The sequence below is a fragment of the Diabrotica virgifera genome, chromosome 6 (genome assembly GCF_917563875.1).
Source record: "Diabrotica virgifera virgifera chromosome 6, PGI_DIABVI_V3a".
Lineage (NCBI taxonomy): Eukaryota > Metazoa > Arthropoda > Insecta > Coleoptera > Chrysomelidae > Diabrotica > Diabrotica virgifera.
The window spans coordinates 70942523-70966805 of record NC_065448.1 but is presented as its reverse complement, the minus strand read 5'-3'; the positions used below and the strand labels follow the sequence as shown (position 1 = coordinate 70966805).

The following is a 24283-nucleotide window of genomic DNA, read 5'->3' as shown; positions in this document are numbered from 1 at the left end:
AAGTTTAAACTTACGCCCAAAAAGATACATGAAGTGATTTACTAAAAACATAATTGCAAGTGTTTTTCTGTCTAACTGACTATAATTCTGTTCACATTTGGTAAGAGATCTTAAAGCAAATCCGATAGCCTTTCGATTCCATCAATAACATGAGATAGTACCCCTGCAACACCGGTTGGACTTGCATCACAAGCTAGTACTACGGGCAAACTTGGATCATATGGAATTAAAACTTGATCACTCGCAATTTCCTCTTTTAGTTTGTTGAAAGCTGTTTCACATGAACTATTCCAAATACATTTTTCTCTTTTCTTTAAAAGTTTCCGTAAAGGGCACGTTTTAGTTAAAGCATTAGGAATGAATCGGGTATAATACATTACCATACTAAGAAACCTTCGAACTCCATCCACAACTGTGGGTCGTGGCATGTCGAGAATAGCTTGAATATTTTTTGGAGACTTTAAAATTTAGTTAAGCTTGATAAGATGATATTCTGTACTGGTTTCGAAAAAAGCACACTTTTTGCGATTAAGGTGTAGATTGAACATTTTTAGTCGTTGAAGGCATGCGTCAAGATTTTGTCTACATTCTTGTTTACTGGATCCATAAACAATTATGTCATCAAAGTATGAGTGAGTTTTTGATAGACCGGATATAATTTGATCAATAATTCGATTGAACTCTGAAGGGGCAGTTTTAATTCCAAAGGACAGTCGACGCATTCGATATGTTCTTCGATGAGTTGATATAGTTTGGATAATACTGATCTCTTCGTTTACTGCTATATGAAGATATGCTTTGAACAGATCCAATCGACAAAAATATCGTGAATCTTTTATGCTGTTTAATTTTTCTTCGATTTTCATGATAGGATAGTTTGCGGACACAATTCTCTTATTAACACCAATTTTGTAATCTACACAAAGTCTCACACCTCCATCAGCTTTTGTAATAACAACCAGTGGTGAACCCCAACCACTATGGTTGACTTTCGATATAATTCCTTGAGCTTCTAAGTTGTCTAGTCCTTTCTCAACTTTCTCCCTATGTGCATACGGTACATCTCGTTCTTTAAAATAGACTGGCTTGGCATTTTTACGCAGTTGCAAATTTACTTTAAAATTTGATACAAGTCCAATTGATTCTTCAAATATGTCTGAATATTTTTGAACAAATTCTTCTTCATTAGCCGGTATATTTTTGATTTGTCTGATTCCTGTTGAGCTATCGATATCTTGAAGGTTAATGTTTAAATGTCTTATCCATACACTCCCTAATAAGGAGTCTAATTTATCAGGAACTACGTAAAATTCTTCTGTTGAAATTTTATTTTGATATTGTATTGATGTTTTTGCTTTCCCCAGGGGATAAAATACGTTTTTTGTATATGATCTAAAGGCAATATCGGATTTTTGAAGTGGAAAATCAAATCTAGTTCTTTAAATTTTGATCCTGCTCCAGAATCAACTTCAAATGTTGCCGGTTTGTTTTAAATAAGGACTGCCACATAAAACTTTTGAGCATCCGTGTAAGATTGATTTTCATAAATATCATCAAATGCCAAAAGTATCCTCTGGTTCTGTTTCGCTGGTTGATATTCATTAATTAGATGATGAGTCGAGTTAGTTTTATCTTTGTTTGCTAAAAGCGTTGAAATGCAGACTGAAATGACGTGACCATATGTTTTACAACCTTTGCACTGAAGTCGTTTATGATTGATTTTACAATTTTTAACAAGATGGTGCTGACCATATCGTAAACATCGATTGTCTATCCCCAATTCTTGAAAATTTATTCTTGATCTAGACTGGGAACGCTTCCTTATATAAAACGCTAAATTTGGTCTCTGTCTAGATTGATTGATTTGGTTGATATTTAAAGAATTTTTACTTGATGAAAATTCTTTACTGTCGACAATTGAAGATTCTAAGATTAAAGCCTTTTCTTTTAATTTTTCAAATGATTTTTCATTGACTTCCAGCAGACGTTCTCTAATTAAGTTATCTTTGACGCCTCGAATAAAATGAGCTTGTAAAAAATGTTCAGAAATGTTTGCCTGAGATAAACTCACATTCAAGAGTAGCTTGCTTTAGAGCAGTAGTATACTCGGAAATTGACTGATTTTCTTGTTGATATAAGGAAAGAAATTTACGCTGCAACACAAGAATATTTATCTTTGGATTCAGGTGATTATCAAGTTTCTTTACAATGGTGTTGTAATCAAAATCTCTAATTTTGTGAGGTGCAACTATGAAAAAGTTGCGGAGCCAATAGAATTCAACAGTAAGTCTAAAGCAAATTTCTTGTCATCCAAAAAGTTTTTGATTTTAAGGTAGTTTTCGAAACGTTGTATGTACATTGTGAATTTTTCTTTTTGTTTATTAACATTTTCGAATAAAGATATAAAATGATTAATAATCTAATTTGAAGTACTTGCTAAACTTTTCTGCGGTTGATCTAAAATTTTCTGGTTTACCATCATAAATTATTTGAATTGATCTGGATCCATGTTTAATATATATTTTAAAAGTCTGGTTATCAGTTGCCAATTTATTATATCTTCAGATTGAATGAGTAGGACATTTCGATAAATATATTTTGACAACTAATAAAATATGAACTGACATAACTATATATAACATTACATAACAACTAATATAAATAGAGGAGGATACTATACGCTCTGAGCTTCGCTGGTGTCGCTCCTAGCGGATTAGTAATGCAACTTTCACCGGTAAGTTTTAAATTTATTATTTAATTCATCATCATTCTCTTTGCCATATCTATATGCGGGGTCGGCTTCCCTAATTGCATTTCTCCACACAATTCTATCTTGGGTCATATCAATGTTAATCCCCTTTACCAACATGTCCTGCCTTATCGTCTCCCCCCAGGTCTTCTTTGGTCTTCCTCTCCTACACCTTCTAGGAATCTACACTTCAGCTATTCTTCGTATTGGGTAATTAACGTCTCGACGTTGAACATGACCAAACCATCTTAACCTATGCTCTCTCATTTTGGCATCAATTGGTGCCACACTTAGACTTCCCCTAATATACTAATTTCTAATTTTATCATTCTTTGTCACTCCACTCATCCATCTAAGCATTCTCATTTCCGCCACATGCATTCGTTGTTCCTCTTTCTTTTTCACTGCCCAACATTCAGTTCCGTACATCATAGCCGTTCTTATGGCTGTTTTATAGAATTTTCCCTTCAGCTTCATTGGAATTTTTCTGTCACACAACACACCACTCGCTTCTTTCCACTTCATCCATCCAGCCCTAATTCTACTGCATGCATCTCCATCTATTTCTTCATTACTCTGTAATACCGATCCTACTTACTTAAAACTATTGCTTTTCACAATCATTTTACCATCCAAAGATACCATTTTATTTGTAGTAGCTCCATCTTTAAATGAACATTCCAAATACTCTGTTTTTTTCCTACTAAATTTTAAACCATTTTCCTCGAGGGCTTGTCTCCACCATGGAATGTTACCCTGTAGTTTCGCTGTTATCTGGTCCAAAACTAATGAGAATAAATACGGACTAAGCACAGAGCCTGGGTGCAATCCAACTTTCACATGAAATATATCAGTCTCTCCCTCACCTGTCCTAACACTAGTCGTTATTCCCTCATACATATCCCTCACAATCTTTACATATTCACCAGGGACTCCTTTCTTATTGAGTGCCCACCACAGAATCTCTCGAGGAACTCTATCATATGCTTTCTCAAGATCAATGAATATCATATGAGCGTTTGTTTCTTTACTCCTGTATTTTTCCATCAACTGCCTTATAATGAAAATTGCATCTGTTGTTGATCTACCCTGCATAAAGCCAAATTGATTATCGGATATTGCGGTCTCTTCACGTATCCGTCTATCACTTACTCTTTCCCATATTTTCATGGTGTGGCTAAGCAGTTTTATAGCCCTGTAGTTTGTACATTGTTGTATATCTCCCTTGTTTTTGTAAACAGGTACCAGTATACTGCTTCTCCATTCGTCTGGCAATTGTCCAACTTTCATAATTCTATTAAATAGACCTGCTAGCCACCTTGTTCCTGTCTCTCCCAATGCTCTCCATACTTCCCCAGGAATATCATCTGTTCCTACCGCTTTTCCTTTCTTTATTTTTTGAAGCGCTTGAGCCATTTCCTCGTTTGTTATTTTGGTGACCATTGCTGCTACTGTCTCTGTTGACTCTACAGGCTGTCTGTCAAATTCTTCATTTAATAAGCTGTCAAAGTACTTTCTCCATCTCTTTTTGACATCCCTTTCGTGAACTAGTATTTTATTATTTTCATCTCGGATACATCTAATCTGATTAAAATCTTTTGCTTTCTTTGCTCTCTGTTTGGATATTCTAATTTATTATTCAATTGTTATCGCTTAATATTTACAACGCAAAAAAGTAATTAAATTTTAATCGATTTTTTTAAGATTTTGCTAATCATTTTGACGTTCTATTGATGAAATATTAATTTCTTACTTCGGATACTTTCGCAATTATCGTGTAGATGGCGCTAAGATTAATATATTAATTTATAATTACATATTATGGAACATTAAAAAAAAACTTAAATTCAGTATTTAAAACGTAAGTATATAGGTAAAAATATATACCACAGCTTTGACCCACATATAATTTTTGCTTTTTTTTCTCTGATTCTGGCCTTGGTTTAGAACTAGAACCTTTAGCCACGTAATTATATAACTTATGACTAACTCAGGTGTAATGTGAAGTGTGTGTGTTGAGTAAGTGTCTTGTTACTTTGCAAAGGCGACGTCATTGTCTTTGCAAAGAGACGCTAATTGTATCCGAACGTCTGCGGTCCCTCCGGTGAGTACCGATCCAAACTAATATTTTTTATAATTAATGTTTTTATTGTTAATTTTAAATTAATCACTTTGACATTTATGTCAAATTTCCAGTAAACGTTTATAGACTTGTCACTACTGGCTCTAGCGAATTTTTAAATATCCCCTCTACGTACGAGCTCACAGCGTATAGAATTGGATATGAATTTTTAATTGTTCCCTTTGATACCAGTACAGGTTTTAATGCGTCTTATGTATTTTTGGTATATATTAAGTTCCTTGGGGATCTGCATTAACTTGTGGTATTGGACAAGATTAAACGCTTTTTCGTAAACTAAAAAGCATAAGAACATGTCTATTCTCTGATCGTAACAATTGTGTTGCTACTATTGCTTCTCTTATCGCTAAACCTTGCCGAAACCCGAACTGAGAATCAATGATGTCCCATTCACATTTTTTGTATAATCTTTGATGTAGTAATTTTAAGAACTAACGGGTCTGCGATCCTCACATCTTTTTTTATTGGCTTTCTTGGGTAAGGGAATAAAGGTAGAGCCTAACGACTGTTGAGGATAGCAACCAGTTTCATAAATAAAATTAAATAATTTATGTATTGCTGAAATTCCCCTTTTATCCAGTAGTATGAGTATATCTGAAGGGATTTCATCTGGTCCAGGTGCCTTATTGTTTTTTGAATTTAATATTGCATTTTCTATCTCTTCTATAGGGATTGAAGGGCCAGTCAGCTGGTCGTCTGTATAAATTTCACTCATGGGTCCTTCGTCATGGAAGAGCTCCTGGATGTAGTTTCCCCATATATCAATTTCTCCTTTTTACCGAGCACTTTCTGGTTATCCGATTTACTATGGTAGTTGGTCTTCTACTTCTGTATATTCCAGCAGTCTTCTTAAGCTTTTTATGTAAATTACGGTCGTCGTGCTGTTGTTTTAAATGTTCTAGACCGATACATTGTTGCTTAATTAAGCCATTTATTTTCTGCTATTCTTATTTTTACTTTTATTTGCCTATTGTTGTTTTTATAAATATTGCTGCCATCGCGGTCATTCTTGCTCTTCGTCGTTCAACCCTTACTAGTAGTATTTCTTCTGTCGTCCATTTTTGCTTCTTGTTCTTTGGTTTGTACCCGAAGTTGTTTTTCATGATGTCTGTTACAGCACTAGTAATCGTATTCCATGTTGGTGTTCGATCTTCTGCAAAGTTTGAATTTAATATTTGAATTTGTGTGTTTATTTTATTGCTTATTTCTGCTTGTATCTGCTATCTCTTGTTGAGTTTCAGGCTTGTTCTTACTTGAAAAATCTATCTTTATGACGGCCATTAATAGACATTACCAAATAAGAAAAAAGTTCCAGAAGATAAAAATCAAACTTACCGTATACTTTCGAATCATTGACCTTAAATAATTCTTCATTATTTGTTGGTATCTGATAATTTTCAGCCTCTTCTAGTTTATTAAAAACAAACGCGTAAAGTTCATCTAACTCGACTGAGTTAACGCATGCAAGACAAAACGAAAAGGCTAATAATAATCTAGTTAATGAAGACATGACCAAAAGCACAAACGTAGGTTTGTACATAAACATACGTTTATCTAAATGGTAGGTCTGGTCGATTTTTCTCTAAGAAGTTGAAAACGTGGACCCTTAAACAGCAAATAAATTGGAGGCCTTTGAAATGTATACCTATCGGAGAATCCTCAAGAATTTATGGACATCGTATATCTCAAACGAAGAAGGGCTACATAGAATAGGCCAGGAACGAGAACTTTTCAAACAGTGAAAATTTAAAAAACATACATCATACGTAGTCGACATACATAAGTACCTACTGGGAAATAATAAAAACGAATATAGGTACTCATTTCCATTGTAAAATTAATTAAAGTATGAAAAAGAGACAACGGCAGTTTTGTTTTAATTTGATTCAGAGTTGGACCACCATCTCCAGATAGCTATTTCTGCATCTCATGCGTCCTCGGGGGAGCTATGCAGTCACAACTCTGAAACAAACATTAACAACCCTGCCTATTTAAGGCGAACCATCGAGAAAGAGACCAGGAGAAAGCAAATAAAGGACACTTTGGCCACGCATTTACCTTCCCTTCGTCAAGGAAAAGGACCGAAAGACAGTTTATAATACTCAATGCTGAGTAAAGATGAAAAAGAGATAACGGCAGTTTTGTTTTAATTTGATGCAGAGTTAATTATGTTAATTAAAGTATGTTGTATCTCTCATTACGCATAATATGCCCTAGGTATTGTAGCTTTCGTGTCTTGAGGGTTTCCAATATTTCCATTCTTTTGTTGGCTCTTCTCAGGACTTCGTTGTTTGTTACATGCTCGGTACATGGTGTCTTCAGGATTCTTCTATACACTCACAGTTCAAATATTTCCAACGTTTCAGCAGTCGACGCGCTAAGTGTCCATGCTTCTATCTCGTAAAGCAGAGTCGAGAAAATATCGCTAGCCTAACTCTTAAGTCGAATTTTTGTTCTCTTGTACAAGGTACCTTTCTAATATTATTGAACTTTGTTCGTGATTTCTCTATACAAACTTTTATTTCTTTGTAGTAATCGTTTGTGTGATTAAGTAATTATTCTACCAAGATAGTTGTAGTTTTCAACTTGTTCTAAAATTTTACCGTTAATTGTCAGGCTTTCATCATTATTTTGGGTTTTTGATATCCTCATAAATTTAGTTTTATTGATGTTTATTGATAATCCATATTCTTCTCCATACACAACTGTCACAACTGTCTTGTTCATTACCTTTTGGAGGTCTTAGAGGTTATCCACTATTAGGATAGTATCGTCCGCATACCTAATGTTATTACTTGGCCTTTACTCCTGCTGTTTCTTCCTCAAGAGCTGTTGCTGTATATATAATTTCTTTAGAGTATGCATTAAATAGTAGTGGTGACAATGCACACCTCTGTCGGATTAATGAACACATGTGTGTTCATTAATGTGTATGTGAGCCTGCTGTTTATAATACAGATATGTTATAATTCGAAGGTCATTGTATTGTAATTTTTTTACTTTGAGGACGTCCATTTGCTCTTGGTGGCGGAATTTTTCGAAAGCTTTGTTGTAATCTATAAAACAGACGTACATAGCTTGATTCACATTCAACCATCTCTGGATTAGTACCTTGAATGTAAAGAGAGCTTCACGGGTTCCTACGCCTCTACGGAATCCAAATTGGGATTCTTCAATATCCATATCAAGTGTTTGGTAAATGCGTTTATGAATGATCTTTAAAAACATTTTAAGTGTGTAAGAAATCTGGCTTATGTTGGGGTGGTCGGTGCATTCTCTAGCATTTTTCTTTTTTGGGAGACAAATAAACGTTGAGGTCAATCATTTATTGGGTATGTATTCGACAACAGACAAGACTAAATAAGAAAAAAGTTTCAGAAGATAAAAATCAAACTTACCGTACACCTTCGAATCATTGACCTTAAATAGTTTTTCATTATTTGTTGGTACCTGGTAATGTTCAGTCTCTTCTAGCTTACTAGAAACCAACGTGTAAAGTTCATCTAACTCGACTGAGTTAACGCACACAAGACAAAACGAAAAGGCTAATAAACTAGTTAATGTAGACATGATCAAATGTTATGTAAAAAAACAATTATTGTATCTACTGAAAAACAAAATATATATTCTTTTGCTTATCATCATCGTAAAAAAATCGGTAAATTACCGAACACTGTAATTAAAACAAAATATCATAATTATACAAATAAAAGCAGTAGTAATGAATATATATATTTTTAATGAATAATATTGAATAATATTGATAAGATGGCATTGAATTAACAATCGATTATATTTAAAGGGTTTAATAACCAAAAATGTTGCTAGTTTCAAAAAATGTTTTGGAAACATAATTAATACATTTGCATGATTTTTTTAAAAAAATTTAATAAAAATATTATACGGGGGAACCTAATTACTAAAAAATGTTCCCTATGGCGCTGAGAAAGAGTGCTACGTACTATAAGAAATCTGGCACCAATGCCTTACACATCCACTCTCCCTCAGCCTCCCTCCCTCACAGCGAAGATCGATGGAAAGATGAATGCTCGGGGTGAGCCTCAATGTGGGTTACGTGGAAGTAGGGATAAGGGATTTCTTTATTTGGGAAGGATTCATTGAGTGGTCCCTGTTTAGGATTTTGTCCTCTTCAGGGTATGCGTTGAATATTGTTAGTTAGGCAGAAAAAGCAAACAGTCCTAAAAAACTATGTGGCAAGTTGGTATTGGCCTGAGTGAGTGTTGCCAGACGGTGGTGGTTCAGCTGACTATCAGAGATCAGAGAAGAAAGAAGGTTTGGTGGAATTGATGTTGGTTCCATAGACCAGTGTGTGTACTGTCCGTGCTTTGCCCTTGACCAAGCTCCCTAGAAACCATTGTACAACGACAGGCAAGCCTGCGTCCCTCGTCGGCGGTCAGGATGTGGTTTTTGGGCGCAGCGTGGACAGTGAGCGTTCAAGTGGTAGAAAATAGTTGCGGCTATTTTCTTAGATCGAACAGGTATAACTGTGCAATGAAGTTGGGAAACCGCAAAAAACCAACTTCTCTCTGTTCGGGGTAGGGAAGAGGAGTTAGACGAGGAGGGTACGGTAGGCTAGTGAAGTAGCCTCAAGGATTTCGTCGTGTTTTGCCGGGAGTTCGTCAATGCAGGTTTGCATTAGAGCGGACGGTGGGTGAATCTTTTTCCGTTTGGGCTTTCGGTGGCAAAATACTTGGCCTAGAGAAGAACAAGAACATTTGAGAGATTGTTGTGTATCAGAGAGGGGACCGTTGATTATTTTAGATGTGAAGTTTCTGTTCAGAGAGTTTATTCTCTCGATTATTTCATTCATAGGAGATTCTGACCAATAGAAAGCTGCAGAAATCTGAATTAAATCGATAATTTTTGATAATCTCCCGTCGTTAAGTATATTACCCTTCGTTGCTACGAAAATACACTCAGTGACATTAATGATAATTAATGTTTTAAAAATTATAAAAGTGATGACTTTCAATCGTCAAATATTTATAAAAACTGTGTGTTTAATGGTACTTACATAAATAAATTACAATAAAATTTTGGTTTTGAACAGTTTTATTCATGAAATAATCGCAACAAATTGCACTCGACCTCTGAAATTAATATAGAATTTTTGCTCTCGTGACACTTTGACATAATTTCACTCGCCTTCGGCTCGTGAAATTAAAACTGTCAAAGTGTCACTCGTGAAAAATTCAATAATTTCAGAGCTCTTGTGCAATTACTACTGATAATTGTGGGGATATTAGAAAGGTTATGGATATCATTAGACGGGTATCTCCAGTGCTCGTAGTTTGCTCTACGCAGGATTCTGCGTTCCACCTCCACAACTATTTGTGCTTTGCTTAAAAGGCTATAGAGACCTGTTTTGTACTCAATGAGGGGTCGAATATAGGTCTTGTAAGTGTGGAGACTGATGCCCGTATTTATAGTTGAGTAGCAAGACCTCGTCGAGTCTCAAGACCGACCTTGAATAAAATTTGGGATTAGTCTACACACAAATTTTATTCAAGGTCGGTCTTGAGACTCGGCGAGGTCTTGAGACTCGACATAAATACGGGCATTAGACAAAAAAAAACATTGAGATAAGCGGTGGACAAGACGAATCATGGAATGGAGGCGCAGAATCTATAAAAGAAGCCGAGGACGACCACCGAAGACATAAAAAGGGTACTCAACACTGGAACGAACTGAGGGAGGCCTATGTCCAGCAGTGGACGCGATTGGCTGATTGATGATGCTGATTATTATCCTTTTCACTTATTCCCCGTTAGAGGGCGTTCTAACCATACTACAGTATAAATAGTTTTATTTTGTACCGAGAAACTACAGACGTGTTGGTGTAAATTTGTCTTCTGTAGAGCCTCCTTGACAACAGATAGACCTAGAAGTAGTACTATCGGGGATGGCAGGAGACAGATTTAAATCAAAACGAATCCGTAGATTTTCTTATTTTACTAATGCCTTACTCTTATTAGAGTACAAAGACTCGTTTCATCTCTAAACCGCAAATTGGAATATTTTTCTAGCGGTGCCTTTTGGTATTGTCATACCTGGGATAAACAGAGAACTTGAATCGAGTCGACATTCATTTCACTTATTCCCCGTTAGAGGGCGTTCTAACCATACTACAGTATAAATAGTTTTATTTTGTACCGAGGAACTACAGACGTGTTGGTGTAAATTTGCCTTCTGCAGAGCCTCCTTGACAACAGGTAGACCTAGAAATAATAATACTATCGGGGGATGGCAGGAGATAGATTTAAATCAAAACGAAATCGTAGATTTTCTTATTTTACTAATGCCTTACTCTTATTAGAGTACAAAGACTCGTTTCATACAGGTTCTCTGAACCGCAAATTGGAATATTTTCCTAGCGCTGCCTTTTGGTATTGTCATATCTGGGTTAAACAGAGAACTTGAATCGAGTCGACATTCATTTCTATTATCCTTTTATCCCTAACATTACTTTATTATTATACTTTTTTCATAGTTAATCTTTGAATAAACATTATTAACAGCGTATATTTTCCAGAGCGGATTGATCGGAAATGCAGTATACAATTCTAAATGGTATAACTGCCCTCCAGCCTTGCAGAAGTCAGTTTTGCTTATGATACTTCGTTCTCAAAGACCATTGCAATTAACAGCTGCTTCTATCAGTACACTTTCTTTACAGACGTTCCTATCGGTAACGTATATATTTTTTATTTAATTTATAAACAAAATACGTATTTTTGAACGTTGTTTTAAAATAAAAAAAAATGGCATACTGTGAAATGTTCGTTGTACACAGTTGTACCACACCAGAATAAACCGAATAATAGTGAAGACATTAAAAAATCAGTTATTCCGAAGCCAGTAACTAAAACGAACACAAACCCATAAAAATAAATTTTTTGGCATAAGGGGTTTGACAAAAAAAAACATGAAAAGGATAGAACGGCTTAACCCTTAAACGCCCAAGGGTGGGTAAAAATGTCCACCTAATGCATATTCCCTTGTAACATATTTATTACGTGTTTAAAATTTTTTAAAAAATTATTTATTGTTAAAAAGACAGCCCTTTATCAAATGTTAATTTGGTTCTACCGATATTTTTGAACATAAAAGGGATGGGAAAAATCTACCGGTTTAAACCTAAAACCGGTTTTTATACTTCGCAATAACCGGTTTTACCGGTTGTTTTTTTGTCCCGGTTATAACCGGTTTTTTCTTTTTAAAGTAAAAACCGGTTATTAGGTTTTTACGGTGATTAGGATTAGGTTAGGTATTATTTTGGATTTCAATCATAATTATTAATCTCAAGTAATTATTCCAAACAAAACCATAATTCAAATTTTATTTTAAAAATACAGAAGCAACCTCACATCAACCAGAAACAATTAAGTTTTATTATAATATTTCGTTGAAAAGGTATTTGTAATCATAAAAACATAAATTGCATTATCCAGTTTATTAGTAAAATATTTATGTTGATATTATTTTTTTTTAATCCCATTTGAAAGAGTCTGGGAAACTTTTTATAAGTTGAAATGGTTGGGTTAAATTGTATATTATTGCAATATGTATATAATAATCTTACGTTATATTTAGTATGGTATAGTTTGACCCAAACCCAGACATCCAAAGTGAAAGTTATCCTCAAACACCAAATTGTTCTATATGGTCCACATAATGTTCACAAAAAAGTCACACCATTTTGAGCGTCGGGTTTGGGGCGGAGAGGGGGGAGAAGTCTGCAAATTCGTAGTTTTTTAGGTTTTTCGTAAATATTTCTAAAACTAAACGGTTTAGCATGAACAACCCTCTACACAAAACTGTTCTACATTAAATTTGAAATAAAAAAAGCCCTATGCATAACCCTTCTAAAATGAACGGTTCCGAAGTTACGGAGGTAGTATAGTATAATTGGTCCAAAAAAGGCCTAACCCAGACATCCAAAGTAAAAGTTTTCCTTCAACACCAAATTGTTCTATATGGTCCACATATTGTTCAGTAAAAAGTTACATCATTTTGAGCGTCTGGTTTGGGGGGGTGATGGGGGAGAAGTCGATAAATTAGTAGTTTTTTTACGTTTTTCGTCAATTGTTCGAAAACTATGCTTTAGAGTAAACAATGTTCTATACAAAAATATTCTACATAAAATTTAAAATATAAAATGTTCAATACATAATTGTTATAAAATCAACGGTTTCAAAGTTACGGAGGGTGAAAAGTGGAGGTTTTCGATACTTTTTATACTTACCGATTTCTCCCCCCTCTCCTCCCCAAAACCCGACGCTCAAAATGGTGTGACTTTTTTTTTGACCATTATGTGGACCATATAGAACAATTTGGTGGTGGAGGATAACTTTCACTTTGGATGTCTGGGTTTTTGGTATAGTTATATTATAAATATTGCACAAAAAATATAAAAAGTATCGAAAATCTCAACTTTCACCCTCCGTAACTCTGGAACCGTTGATTTTATAACAATTATGTATAGAACATTTTTTATTTTGAATTTTATGTAGAACATTTTTGTATAGAACATTGTTTACGCTAAAGCATAGTTTTGGAACTATTGACGAAAAACTTAAAAAAACTACTAATTTATCGACTTCTCCCCCATCTCCCCCCCAAACCGGACGCTCAAAATGGTGTAATTTTTACTGAACAATATGTGGACCATATAGAACATTTTAATTATATTTAATAATAATCAATAAATATATAATAATAATAAAATAATAAATAAACATAACCTGTGGGAGTTTTTTGTCAGTTCTTCTATCAGGCGCGGCCCCCTGCGAATGGGGGATACTTTCTGGGTATTCGTAGCGCCAGTACCCAGAGAGTAGCAGGGATACTTGCCGTGGAACAAAAACTGACACCTGGCAGTAGGTATAAAATGCACACCCATTGATATGGAGAATTATGGTTTATGTTTAGGATCGCTGCCTGGGGATCGCCAGGGCACGTCTGGAGCCGGCGCTGGACGTGACAGCATGCGGGACGTCGGTGGCAGGGTGTTGAGGAGGCGGGCCCCTGTCACACAAACAGCTACAGCCCAACAACAAGAACAACAACCACAAGCGAGCCAAACAACAGCAAGAGCTCCACTCGCTGAAGGTGCTGCGCTGGAACATCAGTCGGCGCTTACTCAAGCGGGACGACCGAGGCAGCGCATGAAATGGACTGTGTCCATCAACGAAAGCATTTTGCGCTTCTATTATAAGGTAACCAACCTCGGTCAAGAAACGATCGGCTACAGACAACAGCTGTATGCCGAATTTTGCAGGGAGTACCCAGATATTCAAGTATCGGAGCAAAGAGTATCAGATCAATACCGGGTATTCATAAGAAACAACCTTATCCCAGAGACTAGACGCAATACGATCAAAAGCGAAGTCGAACGGGAGATTAATAACCAAGAGCTAGTTTTAGATCAAGTCCCTAATGAAATCCTTGATGAGCAGATTCCTGAGATTCCCATACCAGAAACTCAACCTGACAATACACAGGAGGAAAACAACGAGTTGCGCGATAGTCTAGAAAGCGAAATGGCTCGTGCCGTACAAGAGTTTAATGGAACAAATCCACTTAGCAGACCACCGCCACCACGAATAAACTCTTGTAAGAAACTAGGTGCGCTGTTACAAATTGTGAATACTGAAGTTCTACCCAATTATGTCGTAGAAGCCCACACATTGGAATATCTGCATATACTAATCTACTGTGCAGCAACAGCAATTGCCAATGTAATGGGCGTTAAGATCAGAACACGACGGGGTACTAATAACGGAAGGACTGGTAATAGAATTGCACCCTGGGAAAAAAGACTTCTCGGAAAAATTGAATTACTGCGTAGGGATATTGGTCAAGTCACAGAATATATAAGAGGTGTAACAAGTAGAAAAGTTATTAAGAGAGCTGAAGAAATAATGCGGAGCACTGCAAGACACTCGAGATACGATCCAGAAAATAACACAGCTCAACAGTGTCTGGATACATTAAAACAAAAACTCTCCGTCTATTCAGGACGATTAAGAAGGTATAAAGTTAGTAACAACCGAAAATGTGACAATGCACTTTTTGAGAACTCTGAGAAGGCGTTTTACCGAAAACTCAATTCCACCGTAGAAAGTGTCGACAAGTCTTACCCAAGCCAAGAAGAAATTCATGAGTTTTGGGGAAATCAACTTTCCACACCAGCTGCTCTTAACAACAATGCTGGCTGGATAGAAGATACGACGCACAACTGTCACCACTACGTCACTGCTAACTACGAACCATTCACGACTGAAGAAGTCTCAAATGTCATCAAAGAGCTTCATAACTGGAAATCTCCTGGACCAGACGGAGTTCAGAACTTTTGGCTTAAAAAGTTTTGGAGTATTCATGAGTGCTTATCAACATTGATTAATCATGTTATTTCTAATCCGCAGGAATTACCATCATTTCCAACTCAGGGAACTACTTATTTAATACCCAAGGATCAAAATAACACCCAAGATCCATCCAAGTACCGCCCAATTACTTGTCTTCCAACTTTGTATAAATTGGTCACATCCTGTGTAACCCGGCGTATCTACCAACACTGTGCTCTAAACAATATCATAGAGCCTCAACAGAAAGGATGCGCTAAGGGTTCCATGGGTTGCAAAGAACAGCTTATCATCGACTCAGTCATTTCTAACCAGGCATTCACTAAAAAAAGGAACCTTTTTACTGCTTTTATTGACTATAAGAAGGCCTTTGATTCAGTACCGCATGAATGGCTAATAGATATATTGAAAATACACAAAGTCGATGATAACATAGTGACCTTTTTAAGGCATATAATGAGAGATTGGAAGACTAAAATTCACCTCCAAATACTTGGTGAAAACAATATCGAAACCGAAAATATCGCAATCAACCGGGGCCTGTTTCAAGGAGACTCGTTGAGTCCACTGTGGTTCTGTTTAGCTTTGAACCCCCTTTCCCAACTATTAAACTCCACTGACTCAGGTTTTAGTATTAAAAGCAATAATACTGTAGTAGCGAAGCTCAATAATCTGTTGTATATGGATGATTTGAAATTAATGGCTTCCACTTGAGAACACCTAAAAGAGATCCTAAAAACTGTAGAAACATTCTCTAACGATATTAGTATGCAGTTCGGTCTAGACAAGTGCCGTGTTTTGAATATAGTCAGAGGAAAGGTACAGCCCGGTGGATTCGATATGCAAAATGGCCAGAACATCGAGGCCATGGGCGATAACGATATGTACAAATATCTTGGAGTAAAGCAGGTGCGGAAAATTGACCATAAGCAAATGAAAACTGAGATAACAACTGAGTTTATAAGAAGGGTAAAACAACTGCTTCGTTCACAGCTTAACAGTAAAAATTTGTTTAAGGCACTGAACACCTACGCTTGTTCCGCGCTTAGCTATTCATTTGGTATTGTTAAGTGGACAAAAACGGATATAGAAAATCTTCAGCGAAAAGTACGACCACACCTCACAAAGGCACAAAAACACCACCCTAAAAGTGCAGTAGAACGAACGACATTACCCCGGTATTTAGGAGGAAGAGGACTTATGGATATAGGTGAGCAATTAGATAAACAGATTGCTAATTTAAGAACTTATTTTCAGATGCAGGCTGAGACATCTACTTTACACCGCGCAATTTGCGCAGTAGATGACACAACACCGATCAAACTGAGGGAACCAGAAATGCGCATAAACCACCTTACTAAGGACGAAAAACTGCGCACCTGGATGGGTAAACCTCTGCACGGGCGACATCCCAATGAGGTTAGCCAAGACTATGTCGACAATACAGCGTCGAACTATTGGTTGACATCAGGAAAGATGTTCCCTGAAACGGAGGGTTCATTACTGGCCATTCAGGATCAGGTTATACCAACCAGAAATTACCTGAAATATATCGTCAAAGACCCTCATGTTCAAAACGACAGATGCTGATATGGATGTCAAGCCCAAGAAACCATCCAAAATATTACAGGGGGCTGCCAGGCATTTGCTGCAACTGAATACAAGGAACGGCATGACGCAGTGGGAAAAATCCTTCATCAAGAGATAGATAACAAGCTGGGACTTCTCCAAACGGACCATCTCCCATATTATCAATACGTTCCGGAGAGTATGCTTGAGGATGGCAACTACAAGCTATACTGGGACCGTATTGTGCTCACAGACCAAACAGTGGCATATAATAGACCAGATCTCGTACTAGTTAATAAATTAACAAGACAAACAACACTAATTGATGTGGCGATACCTAACAACAATAATCTACGTAGTAAATTTACTGAGAAGATCGCCAAGTATAGAGATCTGGAAATTCAAATACGGAGACAATGGAGAATGCAAAGTACCCAGACGATACCTATTGTTATGTCTACTACTGGAGTCATTCCGAAGACCCTCCTCGAAAGCATAAAAAAGCTGGGTCTCAATGAACATATTTATAAGACCATGCAGAAAGCTGTACTACTTGCGACGGCCAGAAGTGTAAGAAAATTTTTGGGAGATCCACTTGCATTCCAAGTCACCTAGGGCTCGATAACACGGAAAGAGTCCCACCAGAGCTCAATCCTTTTGATACCGTAGGTATCTGGGATGAGTCAATTTTCCCCTCAGAGGGAGTGTGAGCTGTATGGCTAAATCTGAATAAACATAATAATTAGTAGAATAAAATGGTTTTATTAAAAATTGTGTTTTATTTATATTGATATTGATGTTCTTTCGATAGTACTAATTTTGATCATATTTATATCGAGTATCGAGTCGAGTGGAGTATCGCAAACTAAAGTGCATTGTAAATGTAACATTCTAACTTATTGGATTAAAAAAACCGAAAACCGGTTTTTGGAAAAACCGTTTTTTTTTGGCGGGTTATAACCGCCAGGTTAAACCGTAAGCAAAAAAAACCGGTATAACCGAAAACCGGTGTTTTGTCAAAAACCGCCATCCCTACATAAAAGTAGCATCTTGGGTTAATATAATATATGCCCACCCATATGGGTGGGCATAAAAAGTACACCCTTAGTAAAACTTGTTACTAAAGGTTTCTATATAATCTCTCGTTGGTAGGAAGATACTCCATATAATTATTGACGTATAATTACATAATCTAGATAATTATCCGCCAATGAGGAGGTTGAAAGGAAGAATGTGGAGAAAATCGACAAGTCTGAATTACTGGCTTTTACTGGTATGTTGATTTTGATGTACATTGTAATTTTGTTGTAAGGTTTGTAAATTGTTTATATTATTATTTTAGAAGATGCTGTGTTTATTAATCATAAGAATCTCAAGTTTAATCCATTTTCAACAACTCTCAATAAATATATTAGCTATTTTAGAGGTGGACATTTTTTACCCACCCTTGGGCGTACATGGAACCTAAAAAAGCTTGGGCGTTTAAGGGTTAAGCAAAAAGACATTGGCTATTTTGGCAGAGAAATTAACAAATGTGACTCCAAAAGTGTTTATCTGTTAATAATATAACCGATATCTGTATAAATATAAATAATTAATTCATTGTAGTCTAGGAGTCACGAATACTTTTTATGATCTGCCAACCAGGAGACTCTATACATGGAAATCACCAGCAGACAACCAACATAACGTCATCAGAAACCAAATTGACTAACTTCTCATCTGCAAACGATACCGAAATTCCATAAAATCAGTAAAATCATACCCTGGAGCTGATGTGAGATCAGATCACAACTCAGTTGTAGGAAGGTTTAGAATTAATCTAAAGAAGCCTGTGGTTAAATCTAAAGTAGAGACGATACAAGTATCTCGTTTGAGAGATCCATCAACAAAAGAGCAAGTCACACTAAAAATTAAAGAAGAGCTCACCAAAATAGAAATTATTCCTACTGAAGATGCGAACACGAAATGGCATATGTTAAAAGATGCTCTTATCCGCACATGTGAGACAACACTAACACCTAAACTAATTAAGAATAAAAATGAACGGATGACCGAGGAGATTCTAGATCTCATGGAAGCAAGGCGATCTTATAAAAGCAAAGACAAAAACATGTATAATATTATACACCTAGAAATAAGGACAAATATCAGAGAGACAAAGGAAATATGGTATAGTGACAGATTCGCAGAGATTGAACAGTTGGTAGAGAAACATGATAACTTAAACCTTTGTAAGAAAATTAGAGAAATAACAGGCACTAATATTAAGAAAGAATCAAACATACTGCTGGATAAAAACGGCAAATTAATTATAGACCTCGGTGAAAGGCTTAAAAGATGGCAGGAATATATTCAAGAGCTATTTAAAGACGAACGGACTGAGATAGTACTAGAGCAGGAAAAGTTCGACAACGGCCCAGACATAACAGAAGATGAGGTATTAGAGGCGATAAAGCGAACAAAGAACAACAAGGGAACAGGTCCTGACCAAATACCTGTAGACATAATACGGTTAATAGAAGAACAGCAAATTGGAATATTGGTCGACTTATTTAATACAATATACAGTACAGGAATCATTCCCAGAGATTGGCTGCTGTCAACGTTCATAACACTGCCAAGAAAACCAAATTCAAAATAATGCCAAGACCACCGGATATTAAGTTTAATGAGTCATACACTCAAAATATTTTTAAAAATTATACACCCGAGAATACATAAAAAACTTGAGCAGGACATAAGCGACACGCAATTTGGATTTAGAAATGCAATGTGAACGAGGGAAGCCTTGTTCGCTGTAAATGTACTTGTGCAAAGGTGCATGGATGTTAATCAGCCAGTATATATGTGTTTCTTGGATTACAACAAAGCCTTCGATAAGGTCAGACATAACCGCCTTATCGAATTACTTGAAAAGAAAAACTTAGATATGAGGGACATCAGGATCATTAGTGCTATTATTATAATCAGATCGCTGTGGTATAAGAGAATAACGCCTTTTCAAATGAAATACGGATTGAGAGAGGCGTCAGACAGGGCTTTGTCTTGTCTCCTATTTTGTTTAATTTGTATTCAGAGGAAATTATCCAGGAAGCACTAGAAGACCTAACCACAGGAATAAAAGTAAATGGCCGACCAATCAATAATATACGGTTTGCCGACGAGACTATTTTATTAGCCGAATGTCTTGAGGATTTACAACAAATGGTTGACAGAGTGGTAGAAGTCATCCAAGAAAACGGACTGTCCCTAAAAACAAAAAAGGCACAATTTATGGTAATCACAAAAGCTCAACAGCGCCAAGAAAGCATAACAATACATGGAGAGCAAATTAAAAAGGTTGAAAAATATAAATGTTTGAGTACAACAATTATTAAAACTAATGAGCACACAGAAGAGATTAAAGCAAGAATAGGACAGGAAAGAAATGCTTTCAACAAACTGAAAAAGTACTCTGTAGCAGCGACATTACAATTTCTTTAAAGATAAGACTTCTGAGATGCTACGTGTTCTCCGTATTATTCTATGGGTTGGAGGCTTGGACATTAAAGAAGGATGTTTCGGACAGATTAGATGCCTTCGAGTTATGAGCCTACAGAAGAGTAGTAAGAATAAGTTGGGTGGATAGAGTAACGAATATCGAGGCGTTGAGAAGAATGGGAAAAGAAAAAGGTTTTAAATACAATTAAAGTCAGAATACTGCAATATCTGTTGGAGGCTTGTACATTAAAGAAGGATGTTTCGGACAGATTAGAAGCCTTCGAGTTATGAGCCTACAGAAGAATAGTAAGAATAAGTTGGGTGGATAGGGTAACGAATATCGAGGTGTTGAGAAGAATGGGAAAAGAAAAAGAGGTTTTAAATACAATTAAAGTCAGAATACTGCAATATCTGGGACATGTTATGAGGGGCGAGCGTTATAACTTGTTACAATTAATAATACAAGGAAGAATACAGGGTAGAAGGAGTCGCGGAAGAAGACGCATCTCCTGGTTAAACAATTTGAGAGTTTGGTTTAATTGCACTTCTGCTGATCTTTTTAGAGCAGCGGCATCGAAAGTGCGAATTGCTGTGATGGTTGCCAACCTTCTTAGAGGAGATAGCACATAAAGAAGAAGAAGTCTAGGAGTAAGGTGAGGGGTTTGAGTATGCACTTTTATGTCCCCTCGTTACTTTGACGTTTTTTAGGTTCTTTTGGTGCGTAGATTCGAGTTTTTTCAGGGTACCAGGCTGAAAACTATCAGATAATTTGTTATTAATAATTCAATTGTTTAAATAACTGTATCTCTTAAATTATTAGAGATGTTTCATTTCACCAAAATGAAATTGGTTCTTTTTAAAAAAATGAGTAAAATGGCGTTTGGTAAACTTTGATTTTTTTTTTGTAAGGACAGGAGATATAACAAATTTCGAAAAACAAAAATGTAAAATAGCCATTCGATGTGGCGTATCCAAATTTAACTCAGCTTTCATACTGGCGATTAAAATTAAAAACCCCCTCATTTTAAAGATTATTGTTTCAGCTTTAAAAATAGTTTGCAAAATTACTTTATATTTAATAATAATAATAAAAAGGTTATCAATTAAACATTATAAATTTTACTAAAAAGTTGCGAATTAATTTGTTTGTAAGATATTTAATAGTTATTTATGTATTAAGAGCGAAAAGTGATACATTATTGCTTGAGAGTAAGAGTTACAGCTCGACGCGCAGCGGAGAGCGGTAATTACTCGAAAGTAATAATGTCACTTTGCGCTTGTAATACATACAACAGTTTTTCTACAATCACTTAATGAAATGAAACTATTTTTAAAGCATTAACTTTATTGTAACTATTTTATATCTGCCATTATAATGTCATAACATTAACTTTAAATTCTTTAAGTTTGAATGTTCAATGTGTTCGTATTGTATGGTTGTACGGTTGCTACGGACGACGAGCGTATAATCATACTTTACCCGCTAGAGCAGTGATTCTCAACCTGTGGTGCGCGCCCCCCTAGGGGGGCGCGCTTTTAGCAATAAGGGGGCGTGAAAATATCAAAAAAAAAACACCTAAAACATTGACTAATTTACTAAAATCAAAGAAAAACAAAATTCTGACAATCAAAAAAATAAAATACCCATGAACAAGGAGCTATACATAGTTATGAGCACTGAATATTAAATCAACTAATTTAATGTAAATTAGTGACTTCGTTGGGTCTGTTTTGCAGAGCAAAGCTTATCAAAACAGGGTGTAATATTAGAAATAGACGCTCTCAGTTCTTTCTCTATATTTAGCTGCGATCTATATTTGGTCTAGGATGGTGAAAACGGTAATAGTATACGAAACGCTCTAGTTTTCAGTGCAGAAAACTCATCATTTACCCCTGCCCAAAATTCAAAGAGGGATATAATGTTAAACTGTTTCTTGATTTCGGCATTTGCTGTGAAGTCTATGAAGTTTTCTTCTTCTGCAGTAGAGAGCTCTTCGGGTGTAATTTGAAACGGATTCCCGACCCACTCATAACTATTAGGTAAGTATTAATTGGTCGTCGGCAAAAAAGTATCTTTTAAAATTTTTTGTCAGCATTGCTAAATGATTTTCAATGGTTACAAAAACAACTTTCACGTGTTGTTCTTCTACCTGGTAAGTTTTAAAACATTCATCCACATTTTCAAATATTTCTAGGTTTTTTGCTTTAAATTTCTGCTCCACAATTTCAATTTTCTACAGAAAGCCTTAATTTTATCATTCGTATCAAATATATGTGTATTGGCCCCTTGAAGTTGTAAGTTCAAAATATTTAGTTTCTCGAATATATCAACCAAGTAACTCAATTTCATCAAAAATAAACCATCGTTGAACATCTTGGCTTGCGGCCTCTTTTCTTCTTCTAGAAAAATGGCGATTCCATGTCTTAATTCAAAACACGTTGTAAAAATTTCCCACGTAATAACCAGCTTGCCTCACAATAAAATAATAATGTTGAATGTACCGCATCCATGACTTTGCAAAGTAAAGAAAAGATTCTAGTTTTCAAAGGTCTCATTTTTATGTAGATAATTAACTATTGTTACAACCGTAGTTAGCACAATATTCAAGCCAGAGCTTCTCTGGCTTTATATTTGCTTCATTTATATAATCATTTAACATAGCAAATAATGCAAGCGACTTTGCTATCAATTCTATTGGTTTGCATAAAAGTAGTTCTGCTACTGATCTGCCATCACAAAATCGAACGTAGGCAATAAAATGAGCATATTTATTGCTACTGTTGCCTCATCAGGCTGAATCGAAAACCGCTTTTCACGCAACTTCCTGATTAGCTGATCCTGTACATATTCAGCTATATCACCAATTCGGCGGGCAACGGTATCATTTGATAGAGGTATAAACTCCAATTTTTTAGCAAAATTATCTCCAAACACAGTTTCTACAATTTTGATTGCAGTTGGTAATATAAGATCTTCACCAATAGTGTTAGGCTTTTTAGATCTGGCTATTTAATATCAGATTTTATAAGAGGCAAGTAAAGCTATTTCATTCACAGTCAAAGTTTTTATTAAAACTAATTTTTGCTTTTCACGCCGGTTTAATTTTAACTCGAAGAATTCTCGGGGTTTGTTAATGTACTCACTACGAAGCGTTTTCCAATGTCTTTTTAGTTTATTAGGTTTCATGCTGCTCAAGGTATATTATTATTTCATAGATATATTGTTATTGAACGAGGGGGGCGCGGTGAAAATAATTATGGAAAATTGGGGCGCAAATGGTAAAACGTTGAGAAACGCTGCGCTAGAGCGATAAAGTGACGGTACTCAGTAAACGTCAACTTTTCGTTGCCATTGACAAGCGAAAAATATTCTTTATCAAGTGATTGTAGAAAAACAAAATTAAGCTATAGACTTTGAAAATCTTTTTAGTGGAAGTTACAGAATATTTCAAAACGAAAATTACCAGCTTGGGTATATATTTTTATGTTTATTTTCGCCCAAGATAAGGAACTTTTAATAACATACTCTGAGGCACACGGTCAGCTCGCAGTGAATGAGGGCGCTCGTAAACCGAGTGCATAAATCAATATTTAATATCTTGGCAAAAAATGAACATAGAAATATTTACCAAAGCCAAAAATGTTCCTTTTTACTTGATATATAAGTGCCATTAGCCAGATTTTTAAAGTTTATAGATTAATTTATGAATAGTTTAAATCTCTTAAGGTACAATTTCACCAACGACTGCAAATGGCAGAAGGCAACTGCAGACGTCAGTTGCAGTTGTCGCCGTAACAGACGTCACTACTTTGCACTATTAATTTAAGTGAGACTGATTCCGACATCTAACTGCAACTGCTGTCCGGCAGAACGTCAGTTGATAATAATTATACAAATTAATAGTGCACAGTAATGACGTCTGTCACGGCGACAATTGAAACTGACGTCTGCAG

The 24283-nt window shown here is 35.8% G+C and overlaps 2 protein-coding genes across 2 annotated transcripts in view; one reads left to right on the top strand and one right to left on the bottom strand.

The window, feature by feature from the left end:
• Nucleotides 1–8489, bottom strand: part of LOC126887518 (glucose dehydrogenase [FAD, quinone]-like) — a 60817-nt gene extending 52328 nt beyond the window's left edge. Inside the window, exon 1 of the mRNA XM_050655146.1 lies at nucleotides 8288–8489. Within this exon, the coding sequence (XP_050511103.1) occupies nucleotides 8288–8459 (172 nt within the window). The 5' untranslated portion in view covers nucleotides 8460–8489. The remainder of the gene's footprint in view (nucleotides 1–8287) is intronic.
• LOC126886089 (odorant receptor 67c-like) overlaps nucleotides 1–24283 on the top strand; it is a 155840-nt gene that overhangs the window by 96399 nt on the left and 35158 nt on the right. Inside the window, exon 5 of the mRNA XM_050652932.1 lies at nucleotides 11443–11598. Coding sequence (XP_050508889.1) covers nucleotides 11443–11598 — 156 coding nt within the window. The remainder of the gene's footprint in view (nucleotides 1–11442; nucleotides 11599–24283) is intronic.